Source organism: Carya illinoinensis, chromosome 5 (genome assembly GCF_018687715.1).
Source record: "Carya illinoinensis cultivar Pawnee chromosome 5, C.illinoinensisPawnee_v1, whole genome shotgun sequence".
Classification (NCBI taxonomy): domain Eukaryota; kingdom Viridiplantae; phylum Streptophyta; class Magnoliopsida; order Fagales; family Juglandaceae; genus Carya; species Carya illinoinensis.
Genome location: NC_056756.1, coordinates 15,016,653 through 15,037,872, shown reverse-complemented (window position 1 = coordinate 15,037,872; position 21,220 = coordinate 15,016,653). Strand labels below are relative to the sequence as shown.

Here is a 21,220-nt window from a genome sequence, read left to right as displayed (position 1 = left end):
GATATTTTTATAAAGGTTCTCCTATTGGTATCGATAAATGGTACGGACTAATAAGAGTAAAAATTTTATTTTATATTTTTTAAATATTTTTAAATATATATTTTTTTAAAAAATCAATTCACTAATAAACATTTCTTTAATCATTAAATTTTTATTTTAAAAAACCAAAAATCGGTCAATTTATTTTTTATAAAATAGATGACGTGGTATTTTTTGTATATATAAAATTAAAATTATTTATATAAATATCAATTAATCAAATTTAAACACAGGCCAATCAGCAAGGTCCACTTAAATGAACTTACGCGTCCCATGCAATCACAGATCACCACGTGGCTAGAATAAATAGGAAGGAAACGACGACAACTCCTCCTTCCTCGCTCGGATTTCGTCTTTCGAAGTCCAAATCTCCTCTCCCTCTCTCTCTGAAAAAAAGAGAAAAGAGCAAGATTTTGCCATATAGCTCTCACGCTATGATTCAATCCCAGCATCTATATTTTCTGCTAATCTTAGGGTTGCTATCGTGTACATCGGAGTCGATTCGGTTTGACCTGCAATCGGGTCACACCAAGTGCATCTCCGAAGACATAAAGAGCAATTCAATGACGGTGGGAAAGTACAGCGTCGTCAACCCCAACGAGGGTCATCCCATGCCCGATGGCCATAAACTCACCGTTAGGGTATATATTTTTTACTCTTTATTTGTGGTCGATGTGTTGAGGTTTTTGATTGTGAGTAGACTACGTATGGTAATTTGGCGACAATTTTTGGTGTTGCTATGCATAGGTAACTTCGTCTTATGGGAATAGTTACCATTACTCGGAGATTGTGGAATCGGGGCAGTTCGCGTTTGTGGCCGCGGAGGCCGGAGACTACATGGCGTGCTTCTGGGCAGCAGATCACAATCCCCAGATCACGTTGACTGTGGATTTCGATTGGAAGACTGGTGTAGCCGCCAAGGATTGGTCTAATGTTGCAAAGAAAGGCCAAGTCGATGTAAGTCTCATTTTTGCACCTTTTATTGGTCTAATATTACTTCCGAGAATCCAACAGGTTACTTGGACACTTTTGTTCCTTTTTCATGTGATTATGGTTAGGTAGTTAGATTTATTGTTGGTCTTTGGGCGATGAAATTTGAGATTTTTTAATTTAATACAGTGTGGGCTTGAAGCTTGTCCATCACTGCGTTAGCAAAGTTGAGTTTTAGAATTTTATGCTGTTTTATTCAGGAGTTACAAAACGAGATGCCAAGAAAATTTTGGGAGGGAGAGTTTCTTCCCTTTCCCAGTGAATGCAAAACGCGAGCATGGTTTTTCAAGGCAACGGATCTTGTTTGCTATTGTTTATGAGTTCTATAGGGTGTGAAGTTGATGAAAGTTGCCTTCAGATGGATATGTAGAGAACCCCATTTTTTAAGGAGTATACCCTAAGCATGAATGAAGAACATAGATCTATGTATATAGAAGCCGATCTGTTCAGTTCTGGGAAATGATTAAAAACACCAATAATGAGTTTATAAATTCTGGCTGTCTTATCTGTGTCCCTGCTGCATTTCTTATATAGGTGGTCCAAATAATGTGGTGGTACAGTTGAGGGCTGGTTTGTTATCCACCTCTTCTGTCGCAGCAGGAAATGCGACTTGTCAAAATTAAATGAAATATAGAGGAAATATTGGTGTAATGGGTAATGGAAACTTTGGGTGTCTTGAATTGTAAAGAAGCTGTACTGCAAGTGTGCCACAAGTTAAGAATCTGAGTCGCTTGAATGGTTGGAGAGTACAGCCGAATTCATTAAGAGTGTGTATAGTTTCTCACTCCAGAGGCACCCTAACTAGAAAACACTTTGGGTGCCATCTTTGAAACCATTTTTGGCTATAGGTTTGGTCTCACTTTTGATAGTTCAATAGAAAGGCCTAGCTGGTGCTTTTATTTCATGTTTTAGCAGCATTCACTGCCCTTGAAGTGGCATTGGTGAAGTGCAGTTCAGAAGGAAGTCATGATTCCTCATTGTTGTTTCATAAATACGCTTGATTATAAATATGGCTGAGATGATGTGCTTGTGTATTTATTGGGTTTTCAATACAACTGGGCTAAGATAGCCTCTTTTACACATTGCCTGCTGGGAGAGATTGGTGAACTAATTTGTGGTTTTGATTTCAATTTTTTATGATCATGTTATGTTATCATAGAACTCATTTCATTTGCTATATCCACAGTGTTTTTGCCTACTCTTCAGACTTTTATTTATACAGTTTCTCAGTCATCTTGTTCGATGTAAAATTCTGGAAAGTCAAGAGAAATGTTTTTTGGGGAAGTGTTTTGTTTTCCATAGTTCTGCATTTTTTATTGCATTTTCCGAATCTTCACTTGTGGCACACTTGCAGTACAGCTTTTTTGCATTTTTATTTTTATTGCATGCCACAAGTGAAGATTCTGAAAACTGTTTACTGTTGACTAACAAGTTTTGTTGTGCCAAACTTCGGAAAATGCAATAAAAAATGCAGAACTAAATGGAGCCTGTATATGGATAGTTCTTGCAGAGGATAATCCTCTTTAGCTATTTATAGATGGTTTCCCTGGACTATCCTGGGATTGGGAGCTGGGAGTGAATAGAAGTTGGTGTTTTTCATGTGTTTTTCTTATTAAATAATAACAAAAAAGTAAAGAAAGGAAATCTATACCATATGATATGATTAGTTACTTTTCTTGGAATTATGCTGGAAATTTAGTCTGTCTATTTTCAAATAATTGTATTCCTATTGGCCTGCCCTTGTTAATCAATGTATTTTTAATGGTGTTATTTTCAATATAAGTCTTCAGCTTTTTACATATTCCAGGGTTGAGATGTGAGGGGAAAAACTTACGTTGTTGTTATTACTTCATATGCCAGGCCATGGAACTTGAACTTAAGAAGCTGTATGATACTGCTATTTATATTCAGGAGGAAATTTATTATCTCCGGGAGAGGTAAGGAAGCATCTTTATCCCGACCAAGTCATAGAACGAGGGAGATTTTATATATATATATATATATTTTCTTGTAATTGGAGCTATTTTTGCTTGATGTTTCAGAGAAGAAGAAATGCAGGAGCTCAATAAAACTACCAACTCCAGGATGGCCTGGTTGAGTTTTCTTTCGCTCTTTGTTTGCTTATCAGTGGCAGGCTTGCAGCTATGGCACTTGAAAACCTTTTTTGAGAAAAAGAAGCTCATTTAATCTTATTCTGGACGGGTTCTACAATTTTTCTCATCTGTTTCAATTTACAACATAGAATCGATGTACCTTTCGAGTAGACTACTAAAGTTGAAAATTGCTTTACAGCCCGCAGAATCTTGTCTGTGTGTAGCTACTTACCTTGCATGAATCTAGGAGCTGCGTACCTTAATCATCAGTTATTTTGTTTCAGTTAAATTTGAGATGTTGTAGAAGGTTGGATTTAGGTTCATGTGACTTTTAGGCCTCGTTTGGGTAATCAGATCAAATGAGAAATGTGAAATAGGAGTGAGATGGTTATGAATAGTATAGAAATAGTTTGTGATAATATTTTTTTTATTGGGATTTGGAAAATGAGAGAAACAATTGAATAAAAATATTATAAAGTTAAAATATTGTTAAAATATAATTTTTTAATATAATTTTTTTTTTTGTGATTTGAAAAAATTGAATTGTTTTTTATGTTTTATATAGAAATTTAGAAAAATTATAATGATTAATAATGATTAAATGAAAAAAATATAATTGAAAAATGTTTGTGTTTGAATATTTGGATATTGAGATTAGACGAGACTAATTGGCTATCCAAACGGGGCCTTAGATTTCCATATTATGCGTTCTAGGAAGTTCCTCACATATGTTTATACCCGCAAGAGCATTTAGAGGAGACATAAAAATTAGTTTACAATGGATGCTTCAGAATCATCATCCTCGTAATTGATTAACTTCTTGTTGCATGGCAAGGTAGCATCAAACCCTTTCAAATAAAATGTCCAAAGGCACCATATAATCTTGGTTGAACTAAGGCTAAAAAAAGGGTTCAATTTAAGCCGATTCAAATTGTATCAATAAGAAATCGATTCTATTTTAGTGATTTTTTTTTATTGTTTATTAAATTGCTTAAATCAGCTGATTTTGACCGATTCAAAATTATATTTTTTAAAAAGTTGTATGATAATTGAAGTTTTTTTAATCAAAGAAAAATTGAAAAATAAAAATCTAGTTATTCATTTTCTTTAGTTGAACAAAAAAATTAGGAGATTAATGATTATTAGGTATCAAATTTGTGGTTGTGAATAAAATACTACATTTACCATGTGCTTATAATTTAATGTTCTTTATGTTCTTGGAATATGAGCCAAAAAAATGTCAATATTTAAGGTTAAATACATGAATTCCATGTTTATCCAAAACTATTTAGATTCATATAATATTTTTATTAAAACAATTAAATGAATTTATATTTTGATGCTGATTTTTCAAGTTACTTTTCTTCTGATCTTTTAAGATCACCAATAAAGTCATTCAAACAGATTTCAGGGTCCATCATAAATGGTCACAACCTCTCTCTTTGGAGGCACTTAACGTTTATATGGCCTCAATTCCGAAAAAATACTTGTAAATTTTCAAGAATATTTTGTGGGTTTCAGAACTTGCATCAAGAAAATCATAAATCTGATCCATCTTGATTAATATTTTTAACTATTGCACACTGCTAAACAATCTCCCTAAAAATGTTGAAAGTTGTTTAGATTACAATCAAAATTGGTAAAGCTAATTAATCGTTCTCGGCTACTAATTACTAGACACCAAGTACAAGGCTCCAACTGTAACAATTAACAGCAACAAAAAATACAGAAAATCCTCACTTTAAGCAAATACTTCCTTTTACACAAAGGATATGGGAGCTTAACCCACATCTAACTGTTAAAAGAGAACGCCAAAAGAGCCAGATATACTAGATGTTGCATGTTCTCTGCTCTCAAATCCACTTCGGTACCAAAAACAAATTACAACTAAACGAAAAAAAAAAAGAAAAAAAAAAGCAAAGAGAATTAAGGTCAAAGGACGAAAAGTTTCATACATGTCAATTTGGACGAGACTCTGAAAACAGGGTTGTTCACATCGAGATAATTGTAGAAAATGAGAAAATTAATCAACATCATCTATCCGTTCATGACAAGATTCCAAACAGAATATTCGTAACCTCAGTAGTAGCTATTTCATTCCTTGCCAAATACCAGTTTGAGTCTATTCACAATCCCCATCTGCTCGATTGGAGGCACAGGAGAGGACCGGTAGAAATGGCAATTATATTATCCACAAACTGATCACACAAATTGGACTTTGGATATTATGTATTGAATAGGCTCCAGTGATGGTCAGTTGGTAGGATTTCCTTTATCTTTTCAAGCCTCTTGAGGATTTCCAAGAAAGAAGGTCTTCGGTTCATGTCAGCAGCCCAGCACTGCTCGGTTAACCTAAAATCATTCAGTCCTAATGGAGATCAGAATAATTTCTAAAAAGCTTTTTGACTGATCAACACAATAGTAAGTAATCGAAATATAAAAAATATTAATATCCTAATTGCATATTGAGAAACATGAATAGTTTTGGCTGAAAAGATTACAACAATGTTGAATAGGACTACTAAGGGGATACTTGGAGAATGGGATGAGATGAAAAATCTGTGAATAGTAATGAAATGATTTGTGAATATTAGTGAAATGGTCTAAGTTATGATATTTTATGGAGTTTTGGGAAATAAGAGAAAATAAGTTAAATAAAAATATTATAAAGTTATATTGTTAGAATATATATATATATTTTTTTGGATTTAAAAAAGTTGATTTTTTTTTTTTTTGAAAGTTTGGGAAAGTTATATTGATTAGGTAATGATTAGATGAAAATGTTGAAATTTTAAAATTGAAGAGTGTATGTTTGAGTGGTGTTTTGATGTTGAGATGTGATGAGATGGGATGAGATCAAACCATTGCAACATCCAAACAACCCTAAATGTGCTGAGATACCCATTTTTTCTCAACATTGGCATCTCCAGATTCTCCACCCGAAGGATGGCAGGGGTGGGAGAGAGAGAGTAGGAGCAGAATGAGGTGTAATAGGTTGTATGATGCACCATATACCCAATGGCTATATTAATCAATATTTTTACCAAATAAGATATCAAAGTATTTGCTCAAACATGTAGCACAAAATGTGGAAAAGAGAAAACAAAAGGGAATAAAAACAGATAGCAAATTGGATGAAGGGAAAACAATGGCAAGAAGAATGAAAGCAATCCCGAATCAATTAATCATTGCATAAGGAGACATTAGTTAAGTTAAAAGAGTTACAAGGACAAGAGAGATGGTAAATAACTTGGAGCATGGCCGTGAAGATGACAAGATGGCCGTGAAGGAGGGAGGGAGAGGGAGTCAAACAACCACAAAATCATGGATTCAATTCAATTAATTGATTAGAGAAGAAAGAAACAAAATAGGATCCAACTCCTCAATGACCTTTTGATTGACAGGAAATTATGGCAAACTTACTCTTTCAGTTCAGGGATGTATCCTTTTGAGCGAAATGTAGGCCTGTGTCCTTCAGCCACATATTTGGCTGCTTCATAAGGCTCAAGATTTGAAAGCGGTGGGTCCCCTTCAAGCATCTGAACCGGTTTGAGAATGTGATGAATTAGAAATAATGTCAAACACTTGTATGTCTTAACTCGAACTCTGTATAGAAAGTAGCATTACCTCATACAGTATCATGGCGAAAGAGAACACATCAACCTTCTTATCATATTTCCGATGCTTGAAAACTTCAGGAGCCATATACCGATCTTTCATTTTGTGCCATGCCAAAAAGATATAAAAAAATTTAAACATTCGGTATTGAAATTTCTATCCGCTACAATAACTTTGTTAAGACACTCACAGCTTCCAGTCTCTCCGGTCATCTTGTACACATCATGAGAATTCTGAACCTTGATGAGCTTGCTTAGTCCAAAATCTCCAACTTTCAAATGGTCAGCACTGGAATTTACCAGAAGTACATTCCTGAAATTGATAAACAAATTTCAAAAGGTAAAAATGAAAACCCAATATTAAGATCACTAATGTTCTTGACGGTGGAAGCCAGAGAAAGAAATAAAAGGTGCCTTTTCAATTGGGTAAAGAAGCAATCCACCTAAGAACAGTAATCTCCTCAATATGAAGATGCATTAAGGGTACAAATTAAAGTATAGCATCTTCAGCTGCCAGTACAACACAGAATATAGTACACTCACGAAGATCAGATACAAAACCAACTCACCTTGGTTTTAGGTCCCGGTGAACTATGACATTTGGTTCATTGTGAAGATAAGCCATGCCTCTGCCACATAAGATTTATATAAGATTGGCATAACAACTGAATTCACAGAGGGTGCATCTTTCTCTTAGTATATGGTATGATTCCATAAACTCAAATTGGGCATGAAATCTCTGGACAACTAGGGGTGCTACCCGCACCATACGGTGCAGGGTTCCCCCTCCCCGCACCCTGCCCCGCATGGTGCGGGGGTGGGGTTTTCCTCCCTGCCACCCGCCCCCGCATCCCCGGGGCGGGGTGCGGGGCGGATACCCAATCCGCCCCCACCTTATTTTCACTTCAAATATTAACTATATTTTATTATTTTAAAAAATTATTTCTAGATCTAAAAGTGATAAAAAAATATATTTTTAGATCTAAATTGTAAATTTAAATTTTGTAAATATGACTATAATTTAAAAATTATGTAATTTTTAAATTTGCTAATGCATAATTTGTGAACAAGTCTAACAAATTATAATATATATATTTATATATACACAATTTGTAAAATATAAATATATATTTATATATATAAACATATATTTATGTTTTTGTATATATAAATATTTATGTTTATATAATATATATATAGGTGAGGGGAGGGCGGGGCGGGGGCCCCCGTCGGCCCATGCGGGGCGGTGTACCCCGCCCCGTCATGCGGGGGCGGGGCGAACGGGGGCAGGGTAGCTGGGTGCGGGGCCCCGCTGCCCACCCCTATGGACAACTGTGTCTCCACACAAAGTTATTTCATACAACCTCAAAAAGGTGTGGCTTAATTGAACTTTCCCACTTAGACAGCTTCTATTTACGATGCACAAGTAATCATAACTTAGGGATACAGGCCTGGCATTTTTCTTTAGGCAGGTATAAGAAGTCGAAGTACCTCGCTATGTCCAGTGCAAAGTTGATAGCCGTTGAAGGACTGAGGGAACTTTTTTCCTTCAGGTATTGATGAAGATCACCCTATAACGGGATATAAATGCAATAATTAAGTGTTCTGCAAGTACATGTTTCAGATCACTGAAAAGGACTTCTCACAATTTGAAACACAAAATAAACAGGCATTTTACTCACCCCTCGTAAGTATTCAGTAATTAACATAAGGGGCTTCTTGTCAGTGACAGCTCCGAGAAATTGGACTATATTTGGGTGACGCAGCTTCACTAGCAAATTAACCTCATGTCTAAAGTCCTGACTGAATCAGGAAAGTGCAGAACAGGTGAGTAATTTACATTCTCGATCAATAGCACTCGATTAATAATTTTCATGAGGATAGTTGGCCTCCAGACATGTTGACATATGAATAATAAAGGCCTTTCTAATTTCAATAGACACACCATTTCTTGGGAAAAAACGCCAGGTAAATCATTAAAGAAAAGCTTTTTTGGTCCAAATAAAATATCTCACCCATCATTTTGGTTCTAGTTCCATTGTATATTAGAACAGTTCATAATAAATCTACAGCCATAACTGAACTCAACTATGCCTTACTCCCAGCTACTTGATGTTATTTTTTTTTAATGTCGGGGAACCTCTCTAAGGCAGGGCCCTTTGGACCCACTCCTGTAGAGTAAACCCCGGTTCTGTGCACAGCACCCTTGGAAGTTTCCCTACACTAAACTGGTTAAATCGCTGGCTTTTCACCAGGGGGTGTGACCCCAAATGATTGTTTGCACCCATGAGGTGTTGAACCTTGGACGTTGAAGGGAGTGAGACCCCAAGACCAAGGCCTTCACCACTTGGGCCAACCCCTTGGGGTTAAAAGCCACAACTCACCACTTATTAGAAGGATCTTATGCCGGTTGGTCCACACTAGGGGCATATCCCTAGTCATATATTTTCTACGTCAATTGGGAATGCCCAGAATGCCCCAACTCATATCTCAATAGGATCCATGCTTCATAGGAGGTGAAAAGTTATGTGCTGGCTGTCTACCTGCCATAACCCTCTGCCTTTATCCAGGCTTGGACTCACTATCTAAAAGGATATAACATTTAAGCATGACTTAAGCAAGTTACTTCCAGAATATACATGCAGATATACAGAGGAAATATTGTACTATTTCTCTAAAATAATCAGCTTATACAGGATTAAATAAAACAAACGAATAACAACCCCTCTATACGAAAATGTCATAAGAAAAATGGATCTTACATCACCAATCTGTCATCTGAAAGTGATGGGAGAATGCGTTTGATAGCTACAGGTGTTCCACGCCAATAGGCTTTCAAAATCTCACCAAAAGATCCCTGCTAGCATCAGTCATCATCAGTTAAAGTATGTCTGACAAATGGACTAAAAAAACACACCAAGAGCTGAACTAGATTCAAGTTGCAAACAAAATGACCAAAAAGTCCAAGGCACACCAGACCAACAGAGTGAACTACGAGAAAGTGCCAAATACAGATGAAATCATTTTAGCCCAAAGAAACTATCCTCTCTTACAAAGATCAACTTCAGAGGTATTCAATACAATCTGTTTCTTTGACAAGAATCATCTTGGCACTTTACCTAGCTAGGGGAAATGAAGTATAGGGTACAGGTGGAATAAAATTATGTGATTAGTAATTATAGGGGTTCCTAAATCAATATCTCACTTCGAAAAGGCAGAATCTAGAAACTCTTGAAAAAACAATTAGATTCTGCCTGCAGTAAAATAGTAGACAGAAAATCCTAGTCATGGTATTTGAGGAGAATCATCAGGCTCAGTTTAAAGAAGGCAAATATGAGACTTTTAAAAATCAGTGTACCTACTTGGAACAGATTGTCTAACTTGCCCTTATACAGTTCATTCGTTACCAATCTTACAAGAAATAAAATCAAACCTTTCCAATGATAGATGAGTTTGAGAAGTCCAGTTCAGAAGGGTCAATTTCCCAGTCACACTTGTTTGGCAGAGGGGGTGGAACAGGCCTCGGTTCAAAATGGCTTCCATTTTGGCCCTACAGCATGAATAATCAAAATTAGAGCCTTTGAAAGAAAATAATATAAAATACTTATAAACAAGTCTTCATGAAGTAATATGATATAGGTGGCATTGATATGGAGCCAATTTAAATTCATCATAAGAGCATAAAGAACAAACAAGAGAGTGCATTTCCATGGTGAAGCAAATTAGTCAGATATGACTTGTAAATTGTTTTCACATCTATGAAGAAACAACTCTACACATATTGATATTGAAGCTCAACACAAGTATAGTATCTTGCCTTGTTATGCAACTTCCATCTGACTACTAGTAAAAAACATGGTAAGGGATAGCATCATCATATTTGAAGGTTCATAGCCAAACACCACCAGACATTTTTTTTTTTTATCGGTAAACGAGATTTTATTGATCATAAAATAGACAAAGCCCCAAGTATACGGGACATACACAAGAACATCGCTTATGCGATCACCAGCAGACATTATTACATGCTCATTCTGATGGAAAACAACTTAGTCAGTCCAAAGTCAAACAATTTTGGACCAACTAACGAAACAGAACTGCTTTCATAATTTCCCAAGCAAACCAAAGTTCTTCTCCCCCTCTTCTCAAACATAAATCATATATTAATGATCGATCTAACCCCGAAACTTGTTGAATGCTCAATTGTATAGTTAAAGGATTAGGTTTTGTAACGCCCCAATGGAAGGCCCAAACCACATGGCCTATACTCCAAAAGGACTAGTCAATGATACAATTGGAGTCCCATTGGAACCTTATAAAGAGCACAAACTTTTCCTTCTCAAGCAATGTGGGATCCCAAACACCACCTACACATATCCTTATCATATGGGGTATTACAATCTACCCCCCTTATATTCCCGACGTCCTCGTCGGGCCTATCTGTTGTAGGTGGCAAGGCTCAAGTCCCACATTTCTGGTTGGGATAAGCTCTGATACCATTTGTAACGCCCCAATGGAAGGTCCAAACCACATGGCTTATACTCCAAAAGGACTAGTCAATGATACAATTGGAGCCCCATTGGAACCTTATAAAGAGCACAAACTTTTCCTTCCCAAGCAATGTGGGATCCCATACACCACCTACCCATATCCTTATCATATGGGGTATTACAGGTTTGTTTTAATCTTAGCCAAGCAAAACAAAGTTCTTCTCCTCCTTCTCTTCTCAAACATAAAATCATATATTAATGATCAATCTAACCCTGAAACGTTTCAAATACTCAATTGTATAGTTCAAGTTTTAGCTTTGTTTTCATCTTAGGTGTGGGATTTTTTTGTAAACCCTAAGGTTGTTTGTACTATGGTATACCTCCTCCATAATACTAATAAAATTGGGGGTACCATCGTCTTAAAAAATAGTGTCTAATATCCAATTATTTATAAATTGATGTGATGAAATACTTATAACGATGTTATGCTGCAATACAAGGGCTTAATGGAACCCAAAATCCCTAAAACATCATGACCTCAATTTACCCTTGATGGCAATACACATGCAAAGACACAAGTTTCCAATAAATGCACCTCTGGAGAAACCAGATTAAACTTTTGATTCTCTCTTACTGAAAGAAAGCCATGTTAAAATAACTCAGACCGTCCACTAGTTTATTAAGAAGCCTATTTTGTCATTTCATCATCAATCAGATATCATAAAATGGATCCTCAAAAGAAATCTTTGTCTGCCCTTACCTATAAAGTTACTCTTTTTTCATATCAGTGATACATTACAACACCAATGCAAAGACTGCACACACACAGATATATATATATATATATATAGAGAGAGAGAGAGAGAGAGAGAGAGAGAGAGAGAGAGAGAGAGAGATGTCTGCACTTCTTCTCTCTCTCTCTCTCTCTCTCTCTCTCTCTCTCTCTCTCTCTCTCTCTCTCTCTCTCTTTTCTTTTGAATTTATCCACCAAAATTAGAGCCCCCATTTCTTTTACTGTAAAAGAATTACCGACTACATGCTTTTAGAGAAAGAAAGGAGGACCGTAGTCTTACATAAGACGAGCCACCGTAAGATTTTAACAGCTCTATCATGCTAGGCTTTTTAGCTCCTTCGGCATCAGCTAAAGGCTGTCATAAGAGAAACTCCAGCTAATTAATCATCCGATGCAATATACAACGAAATAAAAACAATAAAACTCTTATGCAAGTCTTATGTTAGCACTTTTTTTTTTTTTAGAGGCAAACCTAATGTTAACAGTTCACCGTCATACTACTTGCTTCTTGCTCATGATAAAGGTCCAGCGACTGGAAGCCGAAAGGAAATTTGTACTTTTAGAGTTACACAGTTGATTCACTTGCAATTCTATTTTCAGATGGACAACAGACGAATGCATTAATAATTTGTCTGACCTCAAGCTTACTGACTCACACAAATCTACACTCCTTGACTTAAGCTTCTCCCAAATTTATCGTGTACTTTGAACCGGCTTTTATGGATTCGCTCCTCTCAAATAACTAGAACTAATAAATTATACCCGCAATGGTTGTTTGGAAAAGCCTAGAAAAGTGAAAAAGAAAATCGAATGTAAAAAAAACGAAAGAAGGGGGAAACAAAAGCAGTGATTTAAAAGAATTTTACGGTGTTCTTCCAACGATCTTGGGCGTTGACGTCAGCGCCATACTCGATCAAGCACTTGGCGACGTCGATCCAGCCGTGGAGAGAAGCGACGTGGAGCGGGGTGCGGTAGTCGTAATCTCTGGCATGAACGAGGGAGCGATCTTCCTCGAGAAGCTTGCGGACCGCAGCGGGGTCGTTCTGGTGGGCGTGCCAGAGAATCAGGGAGGTTCGGCTCACCCTCGCCTTCTCCTTCTCCTTCTCCTTCTGCTTACCCTTGTCCGAGGTAGAGCTTCCCTTACTACCGGCGGCCTCGCCTCCGGAGGGACCGTCCGAGCTCATCACCAGCGATCGGATCGGATAGGAATTAAACCGTTCGCTTAACTGAGTGAATTCGGTTAGTAGTTTTTTTTCTTCTTTTAATTTATAATTATTTGAGCGTTGGAATCTGTTTTTCATAAAAGTAAGTGGGGAAGGACTGAGTGGGGGCGGCTAAAAAGCCTAAAATGTTAGTTTTGTGTCCGTTAGTCCGGTTTTACTTTTTCAACATAAATCTCATTCAGATGCTATTTCTTTCTTTACTTTTATTTATTTATAGATAAATGAATCAATGATAGTCATAGTTACCGGTACATAAACATCTTACAATTATTTTTAAAAAAAATAAATAAATATAAGATTTATATTAAAAAAATTAATTCTTTTAAATAATGTATTTTATTTTTTTTTCAAAATAACTATACGACATCTACACACTTTATAACTATATATAATATTACTTTTATTTCTCCTCTTCCCACGTTATCTTTTAATTATTGATTTTTTAAAAATAAATTTGATATAAAGGTTAGGAGTATTATGATAATATAATCAGTACAATAAAATTATGTCATTTTGATAATAGTATTAAAAGTCGGGAGGTAATGTTTTAATATTCAAGCCAACTAATATTACGAATCCAATAAATAAAAAATTTAATTAGTTTAATATTCCAAAACTTTTGACTCAATAGTTAAGTTTTTAACTTTTTATATTATAACAAAAAGCGAAATATTATAACCACAAATAGATTATATAAAAGTAATTTTACAAATTAATGTGACATAATGTAATTCGTCAGGTTGTAAAATTAATTTTATTATAAAGTAAATCTAAAGAATGATATAAAATTACGTCAATTTGTGAGATTACTTTTATGTAATTTTTTGTGATTTTAGTAGTACTCAATCAAATAAAACTGGAATTAGAGTAAAATACAAAACCAAGCCTAAGCAAAACTTGTTGCTCATCGGAATTCTTTTGCCATTAAGACTATGTTTGGATGTTAATATTATGTCAATCCATCTTAAACCAATTATTGATATAATCTATTCCTTTCTTAACTTTTTATAAAAAGTTAAACTCATCCAAACTATTTCATACACTCAAACGCATCACAATGAAATCTACAAAACACTACTATTCACATATCAACTCAGATAATTTGAGATCACATCAACATCCAAACATAGTAAGTCTTCAAATAATTCATCAGAAAAAAGAAGAGTCCTCAAATATTATTTCGCTGTGGACCTTGTGGCCATAAAACATGTTTGGATTATGCCAAAAGAAAATTGTTATGGGCATATCTTTCCTACATATTTCTTTGGAGGTTCCCCAGCCAAATCTTGGCAGCCCTCTAACATGCATTCAAGCCCACCTGCGGATCAACTGTCAAGCACCAAAGGTGAAGCTTGAAAGACGATCAATGTTGCTTCAAGTTGTTCATAAGATATGGAATCATCATGACCTTTGAAGACAAACCAAATTATACAATTTCCATTCGAGCTGTATAATTCACTTTCAAATGAGTATATTCTGTCGGTTAACAAAACTTACATTACATTATTAAGTTCCAATCTTCAGTGTTGATAACGTTAGTTTCTCGTACATGTTCTTCCTTCATACTTTGGGAACTTCACAGCAAATCCTCAGCATCTTCAAGAGAACGCTTCCGTGCCTTGAGGTTGAGCTCAAGGCTCTGAGGTAGAGGTGGTGTCCTCCCTCGCCGGAAGAGTACTGCAAGAGCCCTCATTTTCTGACATAGATCAAATACCTGTAGATAATTTAGAGTCTTATTGTAAAGAACCATATACAGTACCAAATTTGAAGATTGCTCTGTTCTTACTGAGGAGGCTTCTATCTCCGCAACACCTTCACAACCTTGGCCTCCGCCTTGCAGTAAGTCACAATATTTTGCGGCTTCATTTTCATCTTCAAATACCTGCAACAACAATGAAGTTTTTGACCATCCAAAAGATACTTGGCCTGCATTGGACCATTCATACTGGAAAGTGACGGGATATAGTGACTGGAGTGACTTGCTTCCGGGTGGGGAAGCAAGTGGGTGATTAGTGCCACAAACGGTGATGGTAGACTTAAGCATTATATTTGCAGTTATCTACAAATAATATATAGGGTCTTGCTCATGTATTCGCTAATGATCCAATGAAATATATATTTGTAAACCAAAGCTTAATTATCACTTACTAGCACTCCCTCCCTAATATCCTCCACAAGCATCTGAAACTTCGTTCTTGACTGTTTGGGCTGATTTCCAATTCCAGACGTCCACTTTCCTCCCTTGGAAAACAATAACCCAAGCTCCCTTTCGACTTCGCTGTTACAGAAAGAACCCAAAAAAAAAAAAAAGGAACAAAAAAATTGATCCAGTGCAACAGTAATAACCATCCAAAAGAATGATGGAACTAAACCAAAGGAAAGGAGACCTGCGATTCCTTCGGGTTTTCATAGTGCACAATTGGTTTTCCCTCTGGGCAAGTACATAAACGGGCTTTGAAGTTTCTCTCCAAGGGTTGGCCTCCAGTACTGTACACGAATAAATGACCGGAAATGAGAAACATTTTGCATAAAAAAAAACATAACATTATATATGAACAGAGCACCAAGAATTGTAGAAATAAAGCATATTGCCATATACAATGCAACGTTTATGAACTATGAATGAACGAGTAAAACTTGGAATACTCAAATTTACAAGATAAAAATGGACACTGCATTCTGAGAAAGAGGTACCAGTAATAATGATATATATATATAGATATATATAATACATATATCTCTCAACCAAAATGATTGAATGGTCAGGATACAACAAAAGATGCCAATGTGTTTAATTTTCCAGTACATAAGTTACACATAAGCATAATTAGCTATGTATTCAGGAGTGCCCAGAGAAGTTGAAGAAACGGGTATCCGGCTGAGCCAAGAATTTTGGTACTATGTACTAAGGAGAGTACCTAGTGAAATAGAAGTAACGGGTGTTTCAGCTTTGGCCAAAGAGTTTTGGTGAGGCTTGAACAATAACTAGAATAAAATCACAGAACTGACATTTAGTCAATCTTAATGCAAACACATTGAAATATCAAAATTCATATGTAATGATAGATAATATGCCAATTGGAAGGTATGTGATGTTATAGTGAAATTTATCTAAACTGCCATCAACTTTTTCCCTCTTCAAGCAGTACCCACCCAACAAGAGGTGAGGTAGTAAGGTGCACTAGGCATACCGCCCACAAGTAATTATGTTGAGAGGCCTCATGACGTCGCCCCTCGAGACGGAAGAAGCTAAAACATTTTCTTTTTATCTTGTTATTAACCATTCTCTATTACATTTTTCTTGACGATGGAAAGTGGGAAGGTAGGACATTCAATAAGGCCTTGTTCACTTTCACACTGAAAACAAACGAGGCCTAAATACAACTAGACAAAATGGCAAGAAGCATTTGGTGCGAAGAGATGCAGAGCATGTGCACTTAATGCGAGGCAACTGGGACATGACACCAAGCACTAAAAAGATCTGACCAAAGGGCTAGAGTATCAAAGGTAATCATTAAATACATCCGTGGCTGGAAAGAAAGGGGGATTCCATTGGACACACAGTAACCCAAGAATCAAGGGATCCCGCCAATATAAATAGCCCAACAAATGAGGTGAAACTCTTAGCAATTGTGCACATACTAGGATATACTCTCTAAAGACTACGTGAAGTATCAGAGCTACCCCATGTCGGACACACCCGGAAAGTTTTTTCCTTCTTTGTAGGCATTTCATTGATCTCAAGGTTCATGTCTTTTGGCATCAGAAATTGTACTAACATCCCCAAAAGGAGGATGGAGAGGTTCTACCTCTGCCTGCTAGCGTTTCTTTATGTTCAGGCAAAATGTATGCATTATTTCAAAAGCATATGTCGTTAAATTTACAAGTTTCAACTATGTAACTGTGGCCTAAGGGTATATCAGTATATGCCTCTAATTTTAGAGTCAAAATAACCATTCCTATACTTTTTGTAAATGTCGAGCAACACTGCTAGAAGATTTGATCTATACTGAAACTTGAAGAAGATTGAACATTTCACACGATGAAATGAAGGATAAGAATCAGATTAAACGACCCAGTTGCTAATTTCCTGGTAAAACACGAGAAACACTCTTTGAGCAGCTGTACTAGGTACGGTGTTTGCTACGAGGGTTATGCTACTCATCATCTCGTACCATGCACCATACATATTTTAATTTTAATTTTTTTAATTTTTCAAATTTTATCTTGTTAAACTAATAGAATTGTTCTATTTTATCATCCATACGTAAAACACGTGCTTGTTATGAGAAAAAGAAAAAAAAATTAAAAAAAGTGTAGTGTGTGAGTCCTGAGATGCTAATAGAAGTATTCTTAAATATAAAATTTTTATGCATAAAAGGGAAAACATTACTCTTTGATCAGCTGTAAAGAAGCAAATTTTCATCATGCATGATCAAAAGTCACCACGTCAAGAAGGGGATCCAAAAAGAATTACTGACTTAATAATGTTATATATGAAGCGGCCCGTCGCACGCACAGGGAAAAGAATTGCATTCCAACCAAATAGCACGCATTAGCACAAATCACGATCAGGAGCACCAGCTGGAGCTAACCATGCACCATAATCAAACGCAACAAATAAAAAGAAAGCAATACCATCGTAGCTGCTGCTATCGAAGGTCTGGTGTAGGTGTCTACGCATGTCGTACGCACGCGACGACATCCGCTTCACGAACTCATCCGAAGTTCCAGGAATGGAACCATCCAGGTGAAGCGCCCTCTCCACGTCCTCTTTTCCGTCGTCGTCGTCTTCATCTTCTTCATCTGCCGCTCCACTTCTCAGATTACAAGAAACTTCAAGAATTCTCCTTCTGTGAAGTTCTGGAGAGTACGAGAAGCCGAAGAAAGAAGAAGAAGAAGAAGAAGAAGAAACACGACGGAGACGATGGTTGTGGGAAGCGGATAAAGAAGCAACGAAGATTCGCCGGCGGCGGCGGCGGAGGCGGAAGAGGTCACTGGTGGGACGGAGAACAATGGAAGGCGAGACGGAGGAGAGAGAATCCATGGATGATGGTTCGCTTTTTCTGTAGGTGGGTAGGTTACCTGTAAATGGGAAGAAAGAACAGTTTGGGAAGAATGGATTGCTGGACTTCTCGGTGTGAAAGGCTGCTATTGTGAATGCGTAGCCTCTTGGGTTTGGTGTGGTGGAATTAGGAAGGAAGGAGACGAAAGGTTTGGGTCCGTCTAGTGAATCTCAGCGTGATATTTTGTCTCCAGTCTGTGGTGGCCAGGTGGGTACGGCAGAGTTGGGTCTGTGAAACGGACGGGTCAAATTCGGAGAAAAACTAATAATAATTATGTGATTTATTTAATGAATAATATTACGTATAAATTTTATAGATTCTATAGGTATAAAAGGGAGATGAGATTCAAAACTTTCGTATTATCTCATCTCATAAATATAATTTTTTTAAATTTTTTTTTAAAATATAATAAATAATTTAATTTTTTAAATTTTAAAACAATAATAATATTAAAAAATAATATTTTATTCAACTTTCAACTTTTTTTTCAAATTAAATATTATCATCTTACTATCCAAACAATATATATGTCTTGCACAAACTTTTTATAAAAGAAAATGATAGTATGCCACTTGAATTTACTCCCTCATTTGACCGCTTATATATTTAATTTTTTTATTTAATAATTAAGAAAATAACTTTTAGTATATTGATATATATTTTTATTTAAATAAGTAAAATATTTAAAAATATTTAACTACATAAAAAATATGAAAAAGAAAAATTAGAAATAAAAAAAAAATTGTACTAGGCGACGATCATTGCTGGGCGATAGTCTAGCAATACTCGTGGGCGCCACTAAGAAAAAGTAAAATTTTCACATTTTTTTGTAGAAGACTTACGCGAGACTTGTATATTTAGAACTTGTATATATTGTTTTTCTTATTTTATTATTTGTTTATATCGAATAATAAAATTTGATTAATAATATTTAAATTCATAATTTATTTTTTAAAATTAAATTAAATTATTTTATATTTTAGGTTTCTTCATGCAAGCCAATTTTCAACCAATAACTGGTGTAGAAGATAAGTTTATGAGAATATTTTCACACAAGTATATCCGTTATTCTCCAAATAAAAACAACCAACAATAGCCTGCCACGTAGAGCCCACATCTTCCCAACCGCATTGTAGAGGAAAAAGAAAAATTGCCCAAATCGATGCATAAGCTTCTCTCTCTCTCTCTCTCTCTCTCTCTCTCTCTCTCTCTCTCTCTCTCTCTCTCTCTCTCTCTCTCTCTCTCTCTCTCTCTCTCTCTCTCCAGCAACTTCAATTAATTGATTTTCTCTGATTTTGAAGACTTTTCGTCGACTTGATTTGTTAGTTGTTTTGTGCTCCAGCTGTTTGTTTGGTTGCCTATGAGACCAATGCAGTTGCAGGGTTAAGTGAGTCTATCGTCATTTTTTCTTTGGTTTCTTTTCCTTCAATTTTCTGCACCATCTGTTTCCCACCATGATAAACGAAAAATCTTTAATGGTTCATAAAGTGGCCTGAAGTCATTTTTCCACAATTTTCTACACCAATCTGCGCATCACCACTCTGAGCCAGAAGAGCTGTACGCACCACTATAACCCAAACAACAAATTTCAGCACTACTACTTCTCTGCAAGTTTTCCATTAGTCTTGTTTACAAGAAAACCAAAGGCTTGAAACAAAAATCCCATAAAAAATGCAGAGTAAGAAAATAGTAACAGTGGTACCTCTAGTTGGTGCTTTGACCGTTGCTTCATGTCTCTGAAGATATAAAGACCGGTGACCATACAGTACCAAAAAAACAAAGAAAGAAGCAACAGATGAATATTGAATTAATGAAGCGTGAGAGAGAGAGAGAGAGAGAGAGAGAGAGAGAGAGAGAGAGAGAGAGAGAGAGAGAGAGAGGCAACAAATGAAGAAGAAGAAGAAGCAACAGCAAATTCTGTTCATCCAAACAATTCTTTGATGCTTGTGTTTAATTGAAGGGATTTTTGTTCATCGAAACAATTCTTTCTTCGTTCTGTAAAGGGTGATTTGGCCGTTGCTATGGTGCTGCCAGGTTTAGGTTGAGATCATGTGCTCAGCTGAGATATTTTTTTTCTATTGGTCTCCAATAAACCCTCCTTATAGGACGTACCGTTCCGAAGGCAATCTCTAAGTTTATTATCATCTATCATTATTTTATGTCTCTTGCATAAAATAATTAACAGTGAGTTAAAAATAAAATTTAATTTTAGCCAATTATCATTTTCCTCTTATAATTGTTCGATATCATTATCTCTTATTGAAAATAAGTAAAATATAAAATTATTTAATACCACATCAAAAATAATAAAAAAATGATAATTTTTTTCAAAAAAATAGGAATGTTTAGTGGAACCATCTCATCTTATCTAATCATTATAACTTTTTCAAATTTTTAAATAAAATAATAAATAATTCAAGTTTTTTAAATTTTAAAATAAAAATAATATTAAAAAATTAAATTCTAATAATATTTTATTTAATTTTCATATCATGTCATCTCAACTTAATATACAAATCAAATCTTAGTGTGTCTTCACTAAATATGAGAACCAAAATGGTCAAAACCTTGTAGTTCATGTGAATGGTACTCAACAATAGTATATGGTACTGTTCATGTGAGAGGGTCCATGAACCATGTAACCTCCTTTGTTTCTATCATTTCTCCATTGCTACATCATGCTCACTTCTTTTGGCTAGTAGCTCCTCTTGAGAAAACAAAAATGATACACATAATTATTTAATTTCTTATTTAATTATGTTTTAAATAATGGATATTTTTATAAAATAACTTATAAAAATAACATAATTTTACAAAAATACCTTCAATTTAAAACATGATTAAATAAAAAAAACTATAAAATAATTGTACGTGCATTGTTGCTAAAAAATAATTTACTGGCAAAATCA

The 21,220-nt window shown here is 35.5% G+C and overlaps 3 protein-coding genes across 6 annotated transcripts; 1 reads left to right on the top strand and 2 right to left on the bottom strand.

The window, feature by feature from the left end:
* The first annotated feature begins 364 nt into the window (after positions 1 to 364).
* On the top strand, positions 365 to 3,391 carry LOC122311343 (transmembrane emp24 domain-containing protein p24delta9-like). Its single transcript, XM_043125884.1, has 4 exons — positions 365 to 680; positions 787 to 996; positions 2,890 to 2,966; positions 3,072 to 3,391. The coding sequence occupies exons 1-4, from the start codon at positions 474 to 476 to the stop codon at positions 3,214 to 3,216; spliced, it is 639 nt and encodes a 212-aa protein (XP_042981818.1). The 5' UTR covers positions 365 to 473; the 3' UTR covers positions 3,217 to 3,391.
* Positions 3,392 to 4,829: 1,438 nt separating this feature from the next.
* LOC122311342 (integrin-linked protein kinase 1-like) lies at positions 4,830 to 13,319 on the bottom strand. 2 transcript variants are annotated; one of them, XM_043125882.1, is made up of 11 exons: positions 12,889 to 13,317; positions 12,303 to 12,377; positions 10,173 to 10,289; positions 9,502 to 9,596; positions 8,422 to 8,542; positions 8,231 to 8,310; positions 7,309 to 7,368; positions 6,931 to 7,052; positions 6,750 to 6,835; positions 6,546 to 6,661; positions 4,830 to 5,474 (listed from the first exon to the last, which is right to left on the bottom strand). In XM_043125882.1, exons 1-11 carry the CDS (start codon positions 13,204 to 13,206, stop codon positions 5,348 to 5,350), a joined length of 1,317 nt encoding a protein of 438 aa, XP_042981816.1. In that variant the 5' UTR covers positions 13,207 to 13,317; the 3' UTR covers positions 4,830 to 5,347. The 2 variants fall into 2 exon arrangements, with proteins under 2 accessions (XP_042981816.1, XP_042981817.1); XM_043125883.1 differs by lacking the exon at positions 12,303 to 12,377 and having other exon boundaries at positions 12,889 to 13,319.
* A 1,071-nt stretch (positions 13,320 to 14,390) lies between these two features.
* LOC122308807 lies at positions 14,391 to 18,499 on the bottom strand. 3 transcript variants are annotated; one of them, XR_006242245.1, is made up of 6 exons: positions 17,884 to 18,499; positions 15,633 to 15,732; positions 15,394 to 15,523; positions 15,032 to 15,127; positions 14,743 to 14,959; positions 14,391 to 14,653 (listed from the first exon to the last, which is right to left on the bottom strand). XR_006242245.1 is itself a non-coding variant. In XM_043122039.1 (5 exons), exons 1-5 carry the CDS (start codon positions 18,290 to 18,292, stop codon positions 14,822 to 14,824), a joined length of 855 nt encoding a protein of 284 aa, XP_042977973.1. In that variant the 5' UTR covers positions 18,293 to 18,499; the 3' UTR covers positions 14,391 to 14,821. The 3 variants fall into 3 exon arrangements, 2 of the variants coding, with proteins under 2 accessions (XP_042977973.1, XP_042977972.1); XM_043122039.1 differs by having other exon boundaries at positions 14,391 to 14,941; XM_043122038.1 differs by having other exon boundaries at positions 14,391 to 14,959; positions 17,884 to 18,498.
* Between the last annotated feature and the right edge of the window lie 2,721 nt (positions 18,500 to 21,220).

What these genes read in the sequence shown, in the direction of transcription:
- LOC122311343 (XM_043125884.1), top strand. Translation starts at nt 474, where the DNA reads ATGATTCAATCCCAGCATCTATATTTTCTGCTAATCTTAGGGTTGCTA. An exon ending in GCCATAAACTCACCGTTAGG is followed by an intron (nt 681 to 786) that starts GTATATATTTTT and finishes TGCTATGCATAG; the next exon opens with GTAACTTCGTCTTATGGGAA. An exon ending in ATTTATTATCTCCGGGAGAG is followed by an intron (nt 2,967 to 3,071) that starts GTAAGGAAGCAT and finishes TTGATGTTTCAG; the next exon opens with AGAAGAAGAAATGCAGGAGC.
- LOC122311342 (XM_043125882.1), bottom strand. Translation starts at nt 13,206, where the DNA reads ATGAGCTCGGACGGTCCCTCCGGAGGCGAGGCCGCCGGTAGTAAGGGA. An exon ending in TCAGATGACAGATTGGTGAT is followed by an intron (nt 8,543 to 9,501) that starts GTAAGATCCATT and finishes TTCCTGATTCAG; the next exon opens with TCAGGACTTTAGACATGAGG. An exon ending in CACCGGGACCTAAAACCAAG is followed by an intron (nt 7,053 to 7,308) that starts GTGAGTTGGTTT and finishes TATCAATTTCAG; the next exon opens with GAATGTACTTCTGGTAAATT.
- LOC122308807 (XM_043122038.1), bottom strand. Translation starts at nt 18,292, where the DNA reads ATGGATTCTCTCTCCTCCGTCTCGCCTTCCATTGTTCTCCGTCCCACC. An exon ending in ATATTAGGGAGGGAGTGCTA is followed by an intron (nt 15,128 to 15,393) that starts GTAAGTGATAAT and finishes TTGTTGTTGCAG; the next exon opens with GTATTTGAAGATGAAAATGA. An exon ending in CGGAGATAGAAGCCTCCTCA is followed by an intron (nt 14,960 to 15,031) that starts GTAAGAACAGAG and finishes AATTATCTACAG; the next exon opens with GTATTTGATCTATGTCAGAA.